Source organism: Amphiprion ocellaris, chromosome 10 (genome assembly GCF_022539595.1).
Source record: "Amphiprion ocellaris isolate individual 3 ecotype Okinawa chromosome 10, ASM2253959v1, whole genome shotgun sequence".
In the NCBI taxonomy this organism is placed as follows: Eukaryota; Metazoa; Chordata; class Actinopteri; family Pomacentridae; genus Amphiprion; species Amphiprion ocellaris.
The window spans coordinates 18,226,152-18,242,255 of NC_072775.1; the positions used below are offsets into that span (position 1 = coordinate 18,226,152).

Consider the following 16,104-nt stretch of genomic DNA (forward strand, 5'->3'; position numbering starts at 1 on the left):
AAACCCTAAATACATGTTCCCTCTCTCTTCCGATAACACCCTGAACAACATTTTCATTTAATAATGCTGCCTATCAAAATTGCTCCTCAGATAAATGCCACTGTAAAAAAAAAAAAAAAAAAAAAAAAAAACTTTGTTAATTGAGTTAGATGAGTGAAGGGATGCCACTGTCAAAGCAGAAGTAGAAAAAGGTAGTCCGGTACTGGTTCAAATTTGCTTAAGTAAGTGTGTATATTTATGTTCTTTATACATTATTCTTTAGTTACATTATTTAATGTGCACAAAACCAAAGTGTAAAACCTAGAAGCTGTGGTTTTATTTTTTTTGTGTGTGCGTGTAATATGTATTTGTGTAGACACAGGAGTGATATCAATCTTTTAATTTAACACTCATCAAGAAAGTAAATAATCATATTTAATAGTTTATTTTTTAAAAAAATGCTTATATTTTGGATATTTAAATGATTATACTGTATTAAGTATTGTTAAAAACGATCCACCAATGATATACATATTGTCTTAACTACTAAATTTGAAGTCAGTAGATTGTAATGATTTTAGTTCAGATTTCCTTTGTTTGCTACCTGCACCATGAATGCTTAATTAGCCCCCCAAAATGTTAGATATTTATGATTTAGAACAAAGCATTGCTGTGTAGCACTCACAGTTGCACCTCTAGCCTATGAGAATAGCAGTCAGTCAAAAGGGAATCTGGGGCAAAGAGGCCTGAAAGGGAGACATATAGCATAAACCGTAGATAGCCGAAGAAAGTGGAGATTCTGCCAAAAGGGATGGAGACAAGACGACAGGGCTCCGTGTGGGATTTCACTTTGGATTTTGGCCCTGCAGGAATATGTGGAAGCACAACTGACAGGACTTGCGTGGAGAAGTCGGCTCTATTCAATATAACTAAGTAAAGAATGCCCCATGTAGTCACTGATGCACCAGCATAAATCCTCCAAGGTACAATATTGCCTTGGTAGCTTGCTTTACCTCTCTGGTTGTGGAGAGCTAAAACACTACATAATGTAAAAGATTTTGGCCTTGCTCACCACTAAGTACATTCAGAATGCTAGAAATAATCCTACGATGCACAACAAATGCAGCACATTTGAATTTTGAAGGATTACTTACGAACCACTGTGCAGATACGTAAACACAATCTCTGGTAAAAACAGTGGACAGACACCATGACAACTTTAGCTGAGATTTATTTCACATTTTTTTCTGCTACATTCCTCTTTACTCAAATCTAGGGAGCGTAGGTGGGTCAGTCATCTTAGAAATACTTTATATCCAACTTCATATCAATATGTGCTACAAATAAAAGTGATCTTGGAGTGGGTAGTACAATAAGCTTTTAATCTGTTCAGTCATGTCGGAGGCAACAAATTTGCTTTAAAAAGATTCAATGTAAAAAACACAAACACATATACGATGAAAATTTACAGGTCATGACTCAGAGGAATATTATGATCCAATTAAATAAATTCCCAAAGTAGCACATGGGGTTTGTAGTTCATACTCCCCAAAGAGGCAAATGGTGTGACATAATAATTTACAAAATTATTTTTTACTGTATATAGAATGGTTCTTTGATCTTAAATTCATACTAATGTCAACTCTATTTTACGAGCCGATAAAATAACCTCAAATTAAAGTCAAAACACTTCATTGGTATCACAATATTCAACATCATGTTAATTAAGAAAAAAAAGATGCTGTTGTTGAAACTAACTGTGTATGACAACTGAGACATTCTGTACTGTAAGCAACACATCAGTGACCTTTTCAGAACGAGGGGTAAAAACAGAATTAGCCAATATGCCAGTGAAACAACAAAATCAAATCACTGGTGACAAGCTAGGCAACACACTACATCAGCGATAAAAGCCTTGTTCATTTATATGGGTAAATTGGAAATCATATTCAACCTAATGTAGGTTCCAAGTTTTAAAACAAACTTTTTTGGGGGGATCCAGCATGTATAAATCCTTTTAAAAATTGGTTTGTGGGGGCTAGACAATCACAAATGTCCTTGCAATCTCAAACTTATCAAATGTCTTGTATCTTCTTATGGCAAAAAATCTCCTGTTGCACTTCATTTTTACTCTCTAGATGGTTCTCAAGTTTAAGAAAACAAAAACATAAACAAGGAAATGAAGAAAAACAGAGTCCACAGAGCTCTGCAGCATCAAGCATTTTGGCTGCCACAGAAAAGTCTAGCACCTCCTACTGCTCGGGAGGCTTCTAGTCCAGCTGCTCCTGCTTTATCCTGTTTGAATTGGGTCCTCGCTGACTTGTCCTCCTCAGTTCCCTCCTCAGGACGTACTCGCTGAACTGGGACGAATCCACACCTCCGCCGCAGGAGCCGGCAATCTCAAAGCCACGTTGTTGGAGACGCTCTAGAACCTGAAAACGGGAGAATGAGACAGAAGGACGAGGATGTCAGAAGCAATACAAGACATCGATTTTAGAGGGAAAAACTCCATTAGCATTAATCATCCGGTGACAGGCAGTGCTCATTTATCTATCTTTCATAGTCGGTGTGAAAAAAACTTTAATGTAACCTCTAACCCTTTGTTTACCACTGCAAAGCTGGAAAACACAGAATCAATCAAAGTTCCTCCAATCATATGCTGCTGCGTTAGTGCTAAGTCTAGCATTGGAAACAGCTTTGGGAGTAAGCTGCAGCAACATACGGCCTGTGACGGGAATTTGGATGAGACTTTCACAAGACTTTCACAAAACCAAGAGCCTCTCATATTGCCTCATGCCTCAATTTCATTGTTTTCGGGTGTATATGTGTGTTTGTCTGCGTGTGTGTGTAGCTGTTCCTGATCTCGCAGCCTTGCAGACATCTACAGACGTGTCCGGGGGGGCTGTAGGATCACATTCCATCGAAGAGGCCCCGGGGAGCAGTGAGGCTTTCTCTCTGCCACTTGGCTCAGTGTGGGCTGCTCAGCAAAACCCCTCCTCCTCTCCCCATTTCCCCCCCCAGGCTCAAGCCTCCGCCAAAACTACAAAGGTCCCCCTACTGCTGGCAGCTCTCTCTGCTCCCCTTCCTTCTCTCAAACCCCCCGCCCTGCCTCCATTAGCCGCAGATACAGCATTCACCGCCGGCGTGCTTTAATAACCAAACAGGATTATGGGCTCTGCCTGGGGACAACCTGCCAGGGAGCATGCTCACTCTCTTGCTTGCTCTCCACGACTCACACACTTAAGAGACGGGTTTGTTTGTGTGTTTTTGGGAAGGAGGTGGAGATTCGACTTCCTCAGATGGAGACACAGTCCAAATCATTGTGAAATCTTTTCAAATATGCCTCCCGTTCATCATTTATTGACGCGTATCGGAGGATTCTGCCATCAATGAATTAGTGGAATATCAATATATAATCAGGGAAATGCAGTATTGCCAAATACATGCTGATTATAACAGCAGAGTTTGACACAATGAAAGATTTTATTAATTTTTTTTGCTGAGTGAATGCTTACTGGTGCATTATGCATTTCATGATATTTAAAGCTTTCTTTTTAAAGTTTTATTCTTGTAAGTAAGGTTTTTCCTTGAGGCCATTATACCTAGGAAAGGATAATATTAAATCTTTAAACACAGTACAATGTACAGTAATAGCAAGTGTCAAGTGTACACTGACCTTTAGATCTCAAATAAACATAATACAGATCAATTTTTGAATAATGAATTATGTCTGAACAGATGCAAAGCTTATTGTTTAGCTTCTTTTGAAAAAAGAACTTTCTCAACATCTTAAAAGTTTTGTTAACGTGCTAGTGAGATGTCTTTGATCAACAAAATTATACTGATACATTAGAATTGTGCTACCTAAAATCAGTGCTGATATTTATTTACTTATGCGTTAAAATGTGGACTATTTCTCACTAATCTTACTAGAAAATGTGTCCTACTAATCCTTTTTCTCAGATGCTACCAAGAGGAGCAATAATAGATGAAGAGCTGCCACCTAAAAGCTTTATTTCAATATAAATTAAGTATCAGTTCACTAAACCATAAAACACTACGAGCCATGAGCTTACATCTACCTAAGTGTTTTAACTGCATCCTGAATTGCCAACTTCCTAATGCTCCCTGACACTCTCCCCTCTATTTGTTCATTCCTTTTTGTCCTTACCAATGTAAGCAATTCCAGTATATGAAAATCTACCATCAGATTGGCACTGATACCCAGTACACAGCTAAGGTTTAAAAAAAAAGCCAGTGTTGCAACAGATGATAAGAAAAAACTACTGAAACTGACCATCCACCAGCTCTGGAGCCAAAGTCAAGATTGTTATTCCAGTCAGTTCACAGTAAAGTGAAGATGGTGGTAGACTTGTGTAATGATGGCCTGCTAAATGAATGCTTTGATGAACTCATCAAAGAACATTTTTCTGCAAGGCTGTTCTTGTGATTTGATTAGATTAAAAAGGTAAGAGTTTGCAATCAGACATCAGTAAAAGTTTGAAAGCCTCCACTATAACAGCAGATGAAACCAAGTTGAATGAACAGATCATCACCTCAGTCAATTCCTTGGGCATACATTTGGAAGACATCACTTTATCTAACATTTGAGTGTTTGGATTTATTAATGAATGCTAATTGAAATGCTCAACGCCAAAGACTGCCAAAAGTCTCCATTACCTGGACAGAGTTGAGGTGACAATACCCATTGAGTGGGAAGCGGATGACGTGCGTGGAGTCATGGTTCCAGCCAGCATTGACGGAGTTGCACATGACGTCGCCAATCTCTGGAAACACGTCCTCAATCAGGGCCTTGTCACCGCTCAGCGTGATCCTTTCCCCCAGGTCAGGTGCAACGCGCACCACCAAGCACTCGCAGGGGCGCGACACCCGACCCAGCTCCTGGTCCTGACGCCAGCGCTCCAGCTCAGCAAGCATGGGCTGCAGCTGGAAGTATCGGGCCTCCTCATACAGCAGACTGTAGTCCTGCAGAAAACAGGAAGGAGAAATGTGAAGTGGTCTGCTTTTATAGGTTACACTTAGCCCAGCAAATACTGTGCGTTATTTTAAATGTGTGGACTTGCCAATTATTCGGCCAGGGTTTCACTTATGTGTGATCCAGTGTAGTTTAATGTACACTGGTAGCCTAAATGCAGGAAACAGTACATCCTGCTATACTAAAGAGTGAAATAATAACAAAACAAAATAAGCAAATCAGTTTAAATTTGCTATTTTTGTTCTAATGTGGAGCCAAACCCCAAAAAAGAAACAAAACGAGTCTGCGTTCTACATGAACGAGCAACAAACCCTAGTCAAGACACCATTCAGCAAAAATTAGAAAAGATCCAAAGTGGAGGAGATGTAGTGCGACATGTAGCACAGGGTTGCGTGGGGTAGAGGAGCAGATCCTTTACCCGCAGGACTGCAGGGCCTAAATTGCAGCACATTCCAGTTTTCTCATGCTCCTCTCAAAATCTAGCTGATGTGAATATGGCCTTAGACTGAACTTGAGCCTGCCTTTTGTCTTTGCTTATTATAACTGACATACTTTCCACTGATTGACTCTCACTGTGGACAGTCCATCAGATAATGTCCCTATTTGCTTTCTCCCAGGGCAAGTTAAGTAATTACTGACTAAATGATACATACGACTAAAAAGAAGGAATGCTAATGTGTCACATACAGTGAGAGTCACCCTGGATGGACACTTGGCACAAGAACATAGGGAGCTGCAGAAATAGCATGTCGTGTGGCCATGGATGCATTCATTTGTCTCACTGCATGCTGACCGCTTTCCTTAAACAGAATCTTTGGCTGCTAATGGCCTGAGGCCACCAAATTGCTCCTCTTGATGAGGAAATGCATTATGATTAAGATTCGTTTGGCACAGCCCTGATATTTTGTCTCCAACATGAGAACTGTTTTCAGCAACTCGAGGAGGACCAGTGACCAAAGGCATTCCACGGCCTTAGCATTCATTGTGTGTGCTAAGTTGTAGGACTGCTGACTGGCTGATGGGACTTTACAGTTTCTAGGATGGACATCCACTCACTTTGAAGTCGTCTGGGATGAGGAGCTTGGACGTCCTGAGGAAGTTGAGGATGTAGCGGAACATGTGTCCATCCCTGTCAATGAAGTAGTGCTGCTTCAGGCTGTCCAGGACTATAGGCTCTGTGCCATCAAAGAGACGACCAATTCTACCCAGAGAGAGAGGAGGGGTGGCGGGTTAGGCAGAGAGGGACGAAGGAAGGAAGGAAGGAGGCAGGAGGACAAAAATGCAAAGATTACCAAAATTATATTTTTTAACCGTTTTCCAGCACAAAATTCACAACATCCCTTAAAGCATGAAATTAAGCTCCTGTTCTGGGATCCATCTTGGTTATGGGAGGTGAAATGATGAAACAAGAGCATGTGGAAAGATTGACAGTTCTCAAGAAAGAAAGAAAGAAAGAAATTTAAAAAACAGAGGTGGTCTGGAGAGGTCAGGGCCAGCTGGTGCTCGGTTGCCTGAGGCAGGGTGCAATTCACCCTGGGGCTGGTGCTCAGAGCGACAGTGTGGCCTCCCAGCCTCCAGATGGCTCCATGCCCCTCGGCTCTTTACTGCTGCTGTGACATCTGTCAGAATAACCAAGTTGCTTTTGTCTGTGCTCTGCATCCTGCACTTGAAGCTCCTACAAATTGTTTACTCCTCAAAATAACTGCGAGCTTTGCTTCACAAGGAGACATTTTGAGATTCTACCTGATAAAACCAAAAACAAATAACAGCAAAGATTTTCTGTCTCCTCTAAGTGTATGCATGAGCTGGTTTTTCTTTTTTTTTTTTTGATTTGAAGAGATGTGACATTTGACTGTAACATGCCAACGTTAAAAATTTAACAGGATGACATTAAACTGAGATGAAATTCTGACAAACACGTCTGGCTTGAATAGAATAAAGAAAATCTCCTTTACAATCCCGGTAGAAACATTCAATTCTGGGCCCTGAACCAAAAATGTACCTTTATCACACACTTAAAATACAATTGCATGGTATTGTAGACTCACCGGGATTCTGGGAATTTTGTTAAGGTGGCCAGACTGCTGGTGTACATGTGTCCGCCTACATCGATGTGCACAGGAGCGTTGGACTTGGTGAGCTGTGCAGGTGTTGGGATGCCCTGGTTACTCAAGGGAGACACTGGTGACCGTGTGATCATGGGCCTGGACATGCTGGAGCGATTATCCTGAGGGAGCACAGAGAGAGGAAATATAGACAAAGGTAGGTGAGACTGTCAGGAAAATATAGTTGATTCCATTTTTTTTCCCAGCTGCAAATCTGAAATAAAAAGGCGACAACTCCCCGGGGGTTTCAGAGATTTTGAATATTTCAAGAGTTAAAAGAAATAAGAATCAGACACAACAATCTGTAATTCTTTCACTCCACAGTCAGGGGAGGAAAGGAAGTTTTTTTTTTTTTTTTAATTCTCTGCAAGATGAAGCAGCCTGACCTTGACCTGAATGTTGCCACAATCCAGAAGCATCCACTCCTGTGGGCCATAATCTCCAAAACCAAATTAATTTGGAGCATCAATCTCAGTCTAGGAAATGAGCAATAATGACTCTCGATTTGAATACTGTAATAGGATTTGGAGAAACTGTCTCATGTTAACCTACAAACACCATTAACAGACAATTTCTGTGGAGAAGAAAATGACTTTATCCCCAAAAGTTTCAGACACTGAGAGGAGGATGGAGAAAAGATATTCCAAGTCACTGAGGATCACTGGACTTATATGATAGAAAAGCAAAAGATGGAAAATGTTTCACAGAAATTACAGCAGCAAACAGAAGACTGTGCCTGAAATTCAAATTAGACAATATGTGCGCAGCCTGCATGTAAGCACAACAAGAAGGCGAAGTGTTCACTGCATCTAATAAAACCCAAGTGTCCGCTCATGTAGTAAAAGTGACAGATCGGCGTCAGTTTCAAGTTATTTCTCTGCTTTTCTCCCCCCTCTTCTCCACAGACAAAATCGGACTTTTACGCGTTTACCTGCGCCGGCATCACTGTGGTTGGAGAGGAAGTCACCGAATGGTCATTTTGCTTGAGAGATGCTGCGGGAACGGGCTCTCCTCTGACAGCGAACATCAGCGAGGGCTCCCTGCACTCCGCCGCTCGGATCGGGAGCCGTTTGAGGGAAGCGTGCACCGACTCATCCACGGAACTGATTGGACGCGGTCGCTTTCTCGCTTTCTGATGCGTTAAGTCCATGATATCCGTTTCGTCCATTACAGCTCAGACTTAAGGTTAACAGATAGGACGGCGGTTTCTTTCTCTTTCTCTCTTTTCCCCCTCTCTTTCCTTTTCTTTCTCCAGCACACCTGCCAAATGTGAAGAGGCGTGAAAAGCGGGCTAGCGAGCACCGGGGGAAGAGCGGCGCCGTGGCTGTCACACGGAGCAGCTTCTTTGCAGTGGCTGGGAGAAGTCAAAGCCCCCGACAACATTAGCATTGTAGCGCCCGCGGCTCTTTTGGGCTGTCGCTGTTTCAGTGGCAGGTATGTGTGTCGCATTTTCGCGACTAAAACAAATCCTGCCTAACAGATTGTGATGGTGTCGGTTATGCGAGTTAACGCGCACATCTGGACCTTCCACAGCTGGCCTTTGGCCCCCCTTTTGGAGCAGGGTTTCTGTGCGCGGTCACCTCCTCCCCCCCGATGCTGCTGCTGCTGCCCATTGTTCAGGAGCAGATTTTTTTTTTTTTCTCCAGCAGGTCAAACCCTCCTTCAACACAACAATCCCCACAAAGTTCAGTCATTTACTGGGGCCAACCTTCCCCATCACCTGGACAAAAATGCCCTCCTGATACCCTATGTGCACATATACCATCATGATCCTTCCAGTCTCACAAAACACACTCAGTAAGAGCATTATTAACAAAGCATGTTTAGGGTCAAACATTCTTTTCAAACAGAATATTAACAGTAACTGAAGTGTCCTTTAAGAGCACAAAGAAGCACTGCATCTGAAGCACCAGATCACATCCCTCCAAAACAGCAATCTACCCTCAGAGGAGACGCTTCAAACTTCTTCTCGATCTGTCTCTCATTGGCTACATGCCTGACAAATGTAAGACTTACTGTATGATGCATTGCAAAACCACCACACTAATGATATCACGGAGTATAAAACCAGACCACAACATGTCCAATTGCAGTTAAAAGTACTGCCACAGCACTCTCCTGGGCTGTTTTTTTTTTCATAGAAAAATGCAGGGAATCCACAATTTTTAATAACATTCAGATTAAAATTAATTAGTTCAACCACTGGCCTTAAAACATCCACATTCCTGCTTCTCATTGGCAGTGTGAGTTTCACACCTAGATACCCAATTAGCAATTAAGCTTGCCTTTGAGTGTAGGCCTCCAATGCGGTGTGTGATCCTGGTCTGATTTGCATGCCACTTGTGCACGCGCTGATAAGCGCAGGCAGCAGCCATACATAGTTTTAAAATTCAACTCCAGAATCCCTCGCAGAAGGCAAAGGGGCCTGCAGGGCAAAAGAGAGAGAAATCACATGGCTGCTCTTCAAAAGGGGACCTGTGTAAGGCAGCCGGCAAAGTGCGTGGGATCACACTCAGAATGCAGGTAATTTGTTCCCTGACTAATTTGTGGAGATGGTGGTGTGTGTGTGTGTGTGTGTGTGAATGTGAGTGAGAGGGAGAGAGAGTGTGAGAGCGAGCGTGTGCGCCTGTGGAGAGTAAGTTCTGAAAACAGCTTGGTGGAATTGGATTTCCTCAAAGCCTTGTCATCGCAAAGGTGGATTGAGTGTAAAATCTGTAAGGCATTATGGAAAATTGCAGGGGAGAAAGGAGAGAGAGTGATAAAGAACGGGTGGTTGGGTGGGTGTGAGGAAGTGGGGGGTGGGGAGGTTTGGTTGAGGGGTTCGTGAGCTTCTTATATCACTAAATCACTCCGTTAGTGGGAATAAAAACACGTGCCGTGGACATCTTGAACCGGCGGCCACGTCGCGTTTTTCACTTTTTCACGCGTTCAGCTTGAGAACAGTTCAAAGGTCGCAACTTGACCAGAATCCACAGCTAAGCGTGTGACGGAGGACTCGTGTTTGATGGCTATACATCATCATCCATCAGCCGGGATGCTGCACCACACCACCTCTCCTACCTGTTGCCATTTTGAATTCGCCACAGTGCTGCAAGACGTCTGCCGTGCGATGATGTTTGTGAAACCAGACAATATGTATGTGTTTAGTGAATCTGCTCGTTTACCCAGCTTGTGTAATTTCCCCGCACCACAGTATGCACAAACAAATCTAAAACAGGCACAGCGCATCAAAGCCGGCAGCACTTGAGCTGTTCCTGTTACTCCTGCTGTTTTCCACCAATGCTCTTTCACAGACAGGCAAAATCATAATTTTAGCATCTTCCCCTTAAACTTCAAGGAACAAACAGTACAGCTCTGGTTGGATGTTTCGCGAGACAGTTAAGGATTACACCAACTAATGCGCCACAAACACAGCAAGCAAGCCTCTGTCTGCTATTGTAATATTCAAAGGGCCTTCTGGGATCAGCATAAGCAACAAACTAACTTTCAGTTGTCCATCCCACAATGCAGCTCTTCACTGTTTCGACATATCGCACAAGACACAATTAGCATTTCAGATCAGAGCATTAACATTCAGTTCGAGGCAGGCAGACTGGTATTTACATAATCTGGATGGGTTGTCTCTGCTTTGTTGCCCACGGCCATTTGTTTCAAATGTCCACACACACAGACAGCTACAGACTTTGGGTTAACTTCAGTCACTGCAAGTTGTAAAGGCAAAGAAATGCCAGGTAGTGAACTGTCATAACGGCCTGGTCTGATAAATACTGTAGGCTGGTTCACTAGTTTGGTTTGTATCCCTTTGGACTTTAAAACAGGACTTTAGGCATTTTAAGGTAACTACACACTGCTGCAAAACAAATAGTGTTTGCACATTTCAGTAAAACTTCTGACAGTGTCATTAATCTTACATTGTCTTGTCTCACTCACGCTTTCATAACTTCTGAATAAAAGCTGTCTTTTTGAGTATAAATATTTTTTAATGAGCACAGACAGTGACTGCATTTTGTGTTATGTCAGCCTTACAAAACACATTTTCAATCTGACTGCATTACTTATATTTCTTGGTAAGAGCATTAGCTTTGTAAGTTTGTGGTGAAAAAAGTGACATCTGTTCCGTGCAAAAAGTACTTTTAGAGAAAAGATGAAGAGATTCCAAGCAGGATCAAACTACAAGATTATAAGATTAAATAGAAAATGCTAACCTGATCTTTAAAGTGAAATGGGAATATCAAGATGTACCAGGATTTTTATAAATCTCTAGATTACGCATAACTGTAATATTCACTTTCAGTGCTTCTGGATCATGGCAAACGAATATATTTGAGAATAAGAACAATGAACTATGTCAGACGTGTTAACAGTGAACTGGGCTGACACAGACTTTCAGATTTTACTTAAATGTTACAGCAGCGCCCTGATATTTATCAAGCCAAATCCCATAATTAGTCCATGACTTTTGCTACAAATAGAGCTACTTGTCTTCTTCAAAATCATTCTTTGTGGAGTTACTGGAGCTGCTCATCAGCATGACATCACGGACAGGGAAGTGTGATCAGTGCTGTGTGGCTGCAGGCTGTTGGAGACAGTGGTGCATGTTCATTGGCACAAACCAAATTGTCCCAGGGCACAGGAGTGCCAGAGCCGCAGCACAAAGTATAATAACAGCATTTATCTCCAAGGCGTTCCAATTTAGCAAGTAAAGCAAAACTTCAAACTTGTTGTGGAGTTACACAAATGTAATGTGGGCTGTTTTTAGTTTTTCTTTCTTTTTTTTTTTTTTTCTTTTTAGCATTGCCCTTTCCCAGGAGCTCAGAGGTGTGTTTGTTAGGTGCACTGGGAAGCAGAGCTTCAGGAGCAGTGACACAGGATGGTTTTGTTACAGCGCCATCAGGTGATCGGTCCTGACAACTCAACATCTCATTCTGTTTATTTATTCACCCTCTGGAACTGGTGAAACTGGCCACTGGCTTTCAGTTCAGGTGACCAAAAGTTAGACTTTTATAATGTTAATTTAAGTGTCATCCTGCCTGCAGTTTAATGGGAAATGTTTAAGTAACCAAAATGCAAACTGCTTTTTTCTTCAAGATGAAATATATAATATTATACAAAGTACACACTTTATCAACAGAAGTACAAGTTGTAACACACAGTGAGGCAGTAAAAGTAAAATAAGTCCATGTCGTTACTTAGTACTTCTTAGTAACTATATATCTGCCGATTTGCATCCGGACCTTGGAGTTGATTACGCACGGCGCGGTCAGAAAGCCAAGAGAGGGGAGAAGACAAAATCCGCTCCCTATTTTTGTCCTCTTTTACGTAAAATATGATTATTCCAACACGGACACGGCTTGTATTAAAGGATGATTCACAGATTTCACATTGACGTGTGTAAAAAGGTACATCCTGTCACACAGAATAAGAAATACGCCTGCGGCAAAATTACTCCACAATGGCGTCTTTCATTAGAAGATCTGGGGCAGTCAGGAAATGGAAATGTTTCACGACAAATCTGACTTCAAAAAATCTTTAGGGGAACGACAAACGCGGGTTTAAGTAAGTTATGGGCAAGTTGTACAGCAACAGCGACACGGAGACGGTGATGTTTTCGGAGCTGAAACGCGCCAGGAGCGAATTCACACGGTGGATAAGTAGAGTGTTTGCTCGACAAGATCGCCGTCTAATCCGCTGTTGGTTCACAGCAGATGTGCCAAAGCCTCCTATATTGTAGACACGCGCATACATTTGTACAGTAAGCAAGGAACAATAGCCAGGAAGTGGTTAAATATTTTTTAAGAACTGTACCGCTCGAATCGCTTGGCACATGCGTAAAAGCTGCTGCGCCTCAATGTCCCAGTCCATCCAACCTCGGAAATAATAGCAAACCAAATAAATCTTCGCTTACCTGAAACATACAGCGGCATAAAGTATCTTTTTGTGCACCTTTTCCTTCCGATTTGGCCCACGATCTGCTTCTCTTCCTACACCAGTGAGAAATGCAATAGCTTGGCTAAGGTAGACAGAACAAAATACAGAGAATACATGCTCCAGGGCTCCGAAACCCCTCAAGGCAAAGATCAGGATACAATTAGCTCATGTCTCTGCCCCAGTCTAAACCAATCTGCAGAATAAAACTGCGAGCAAAGGAAGAGATCACAGCAGTGCCTCAGTCTTTGTTGAGTTTATGTTTTTATAAAATCAAATAAATAATTTTTTTTTCTGCATTTACAACACCCTCACCCCTCCTGCCTCCAACTTGCCTATTGCCTCCTTCTCGCAGAGAAGCTGATTTTAATCGTTATGATTAGTTTTGATGTAACGTTCCCCCAGGCGATTTCTACAAATGGATGGAGTGTTTCTTTGCCAGGGAGGAAAAGCAGCAGATGATGATAATTATATAGATTGTTGGTGGAGTCCTTTGATTTTTTTTCTCCCTCTTTTACTTCTCAAACATCTAACCTGTCTAGTCTGCCTCTTTTAACGCATGCCATACACACTGCATATGCGACAGGCAACTTGTTGATTAGCATAGAATCAACTTATTAAATTAATGGAATGTGGTTAATGAAATTCTCACTCTCTGCTCTCTCCTTTGTAATCTTTTCAGTCTCTTTCCTCCCTTTGGACAACCTCCAAATGACGTAGTTGTATAAATAAGCACTTGCAGCTTGCCTTGCCTCAATCACGTCTGAATCAGTGCCTGAGGGTGATGTGCGAGCTCATTTCAAATGTTCAACCATGCATGATTTCAGGAAGATTGAGGCACTTCTGAGGCTTTTAGAATTACTTGGGGGATGCACACAGTAAAGGAATTACATGTTTAAAGTCGTTGATAAGTCAACATGCATAATCATTCTGTCTGAGTTGAGAGTACTAGTTTGTGCACATGTGGACACAGAACTGACAGTTATTCCTTTACATTCTGAACAGTTATCTCCATGCCATACACAATGAAGTGAAGCTGAAATATCTCTTGCGCCCCCTACTGGTGAGAGCATCGACTTCTTATTTAAAAAGCAGCTTTGTAACATTACCCCAACATGAGAGGCAGAGAAACACGAGGGGAAAAAAACGGACAAAAACAGTCATGTGAGACAAATATTTACGAACAGGCTGTGTATTTTAATGTTCATCCAGGGAGAAATTCAAGTTTGTTTTTAAGTGCGAGCAACAGTGGAATAGAGATGCCACGTTGAAGGAGCAGTGACTGATGGATGCAAGAAAACAAACTAAATATAATTAAAAAAAACCAACATTTTCCAGTTCTCTCCATCAAAGGAGTTTCCTTCTCAGAGCATCTTTTGCAGATGACAAACAAAATTGCTTTTGAGGACGAGCCAGTTGTCCCTTGCCCATCCGATCCAGCCATTAAACTTTCCACTTTTTAACCAGCATGTCCCACAGGAAAACAAACACAGGATTAAAGTGTTAAGATGAAGTTATTTGCCCCAGAGGTTACTGGCTGGTGCACTGTACACTAAAGCCTCAACTATTGAGGATGCAGGCACATTTTTATGCCATTAGTCTGACAAAGTATAGTGAACGGAGAACACCCGAGGCCTTAAAACCCCATACGTTACCCATTTTGCACACAAATGGAACCCATTCCTAATGTGGTCTCTCACTTAAGTATTTCAAATATGCATCAGATGTTGTAGGAACAACCGGTGGAGATTGTTGGATGCACGTGATGTTGGAGGACAAAAAACTGAAGCCATTGTTCCAGTGTTGCAGGGGAAGGGTGGTACTTTACTTGGATCTAACTTACAGCAGCAACAACAGGCGAGCACTGGCTGGCTCTACCATACTTTGGTGGACAAATTATCCAGATTGGTTGCAGATGTAAGTTTGCTCCAAACAGAAACTGCCTAACTTGAATGACATCATAGGGTTATAAATCCACACACTGGAGAGAAGAGAGGAAGCCTGGAAAACTCACTCTGCACGCTGGGAGTTTCAAATCTCATCGCTGAAATGTCTCACAGAACTCGGAGCGATTATTAGTTTGGCAAACAGTTCCTTCAGTCGCAACTAAGAACTATTTGAGAATATGTTTTGAAAGAGGAAAATACATGTTTCCCCTCTTATAAATGAAATGTAAAATTTGAACACACCCTTTCTCAGTTCGCTACACTCGAGTTTTCCAGTTATGGTTTAACTTGACCTATTGAGGCTAATGTTAGCAAAGTTTAAATGAGTACTAGTGAATAATGCCGACATCTCTGAGTTGGTTTGTTGACTTTACTTTCTTCTTTATTTGTGCATGTCCTGCACTGCATTAAAGCATTCACCATTATCTCATTAGTGTGCTAGTGTAGCTGCTATGTATTTCACTTTCAAGGTGGAATTTGGTCCCTTTAGCTGAACAGAAGGCTCTATTTGTCACTGCCAGTTTAACAATTACACAGTCTAGACATTTTGGCTGCTGAATATTTATTTTAATATTTATGAACTGACATCTTCATAAACTTGATTTCTAGTGTCAGATGTGATCTAAGGAGCTAGATGCACTAAAACCACTGGACCCACCGAATTACACTGGGTCTGTTGCACACAAGTCAGCGGACAAAGAGAAATGTTGCTTTCGCCTCAGACCATGTTAATAACTGCTGCTGTACTCGCCACACCCCTCTGATGGCCTGTGGTTATGTAAGGGAGTGGGATGGATGAGGGAAAGTGCTGAAGCTGCTCCAGATCCTGACTCAGTTTGCCCTGCAGGGTTGCAGAGTTTTGGGCCAGAACTGTTCATCAAATATTATCTTTGGCACAATGAAATTTAGCTTTGGAAAATGTCTCCATAGCTACAACGTAGTCTAAGTCATACCTGCAGGTGCGGCCTTCGAGGGCTAATTATTAATAATGGTAATTGTGCGACAGAGAAGCGATTTTTATTTAGTTTGTAATAGCAAATAGTAAAGACGAGGAACAAGTCTTTGTGCTGTATTTATCTTGCTGTTACAGTGAGGTTATTTCAGTTCACAAAACACATGACAGAGACTGCTCTACTCTGTCTACTCTGTTTGC

At 41.9% G+C, this 16,104-nt stretch overlaps 1 protein-coding gene across 3 annotated transcripts; it reads right to left on the bottom strand.

The window, feature by feature from the left end:
* Window positions 1–1,192: 1,192 nt before the first annotated feature.
* kctd1 (potassium channel tetramerization domain containing 1) lies at window positions 1,193–13,321 on the bottom strand. 3 transcript variants are annotated; one of them, XM_023287883.3, is made up of 5 exons: window positions 12,986–13,321; window positions 7,024–7,202; window positions 6,032–6,176; window positions 4,660–4,965; window positions 1,193–2,411 (listed from the first exon to the last, which is right to left on the bottom strand). In XM_023287883.3, exons 1-5 carry the CDS (start codon window positions 12,992–12,994, stop codon window positions 2,250–2,252), a joined length of 801 nt encoding a protein of 266 aa, XP_023143651.1. In that variant the 5' UTR covers window positions 12,995–13,321; the 3' UTR covers window positions 1,193–2,249. The 3 variants fall into 3 exon arrangements, with proteins under 3 accessions (XP_023143651.1, XP_054870818.1, XP_023143650.2); XM_055014843.1 differs by lacking the exon at window positions 12,986–13,321 and adding an exon at window positions 9,366–9,520; XM_023287882.3 differs by lacking the exon at window positions 12,986–13,321 and adding an exon at window positions 8,012–8,771.
* Between the last annotated feature and the right edge of the window lie 2,783 nt (window positions 13,322–16,104).

Coding starts and splice junctions, on each gene's coding strand:
- kctd1 (XM_023287882.3), bottom strand. CDS start 8,248: ATGGACGAAACGGATATCATGGACTTAACGCATCAGAAAGCGAGAAAG. Junction 4,966..6,031: donor TCATCCCAGACGACTTCAAA/GTGAGTGGATGT, acceptor TGTTTTCTGCAG/GACTACAGTCTGCTGTATGA. Junction 2,412..4,659: donor GTCACCTCAACTCTGTCCAG/GTAATGGAGACT, acceptor TCCCGTTTTCAG/GTTCTAGAGCGTCTCCAACA.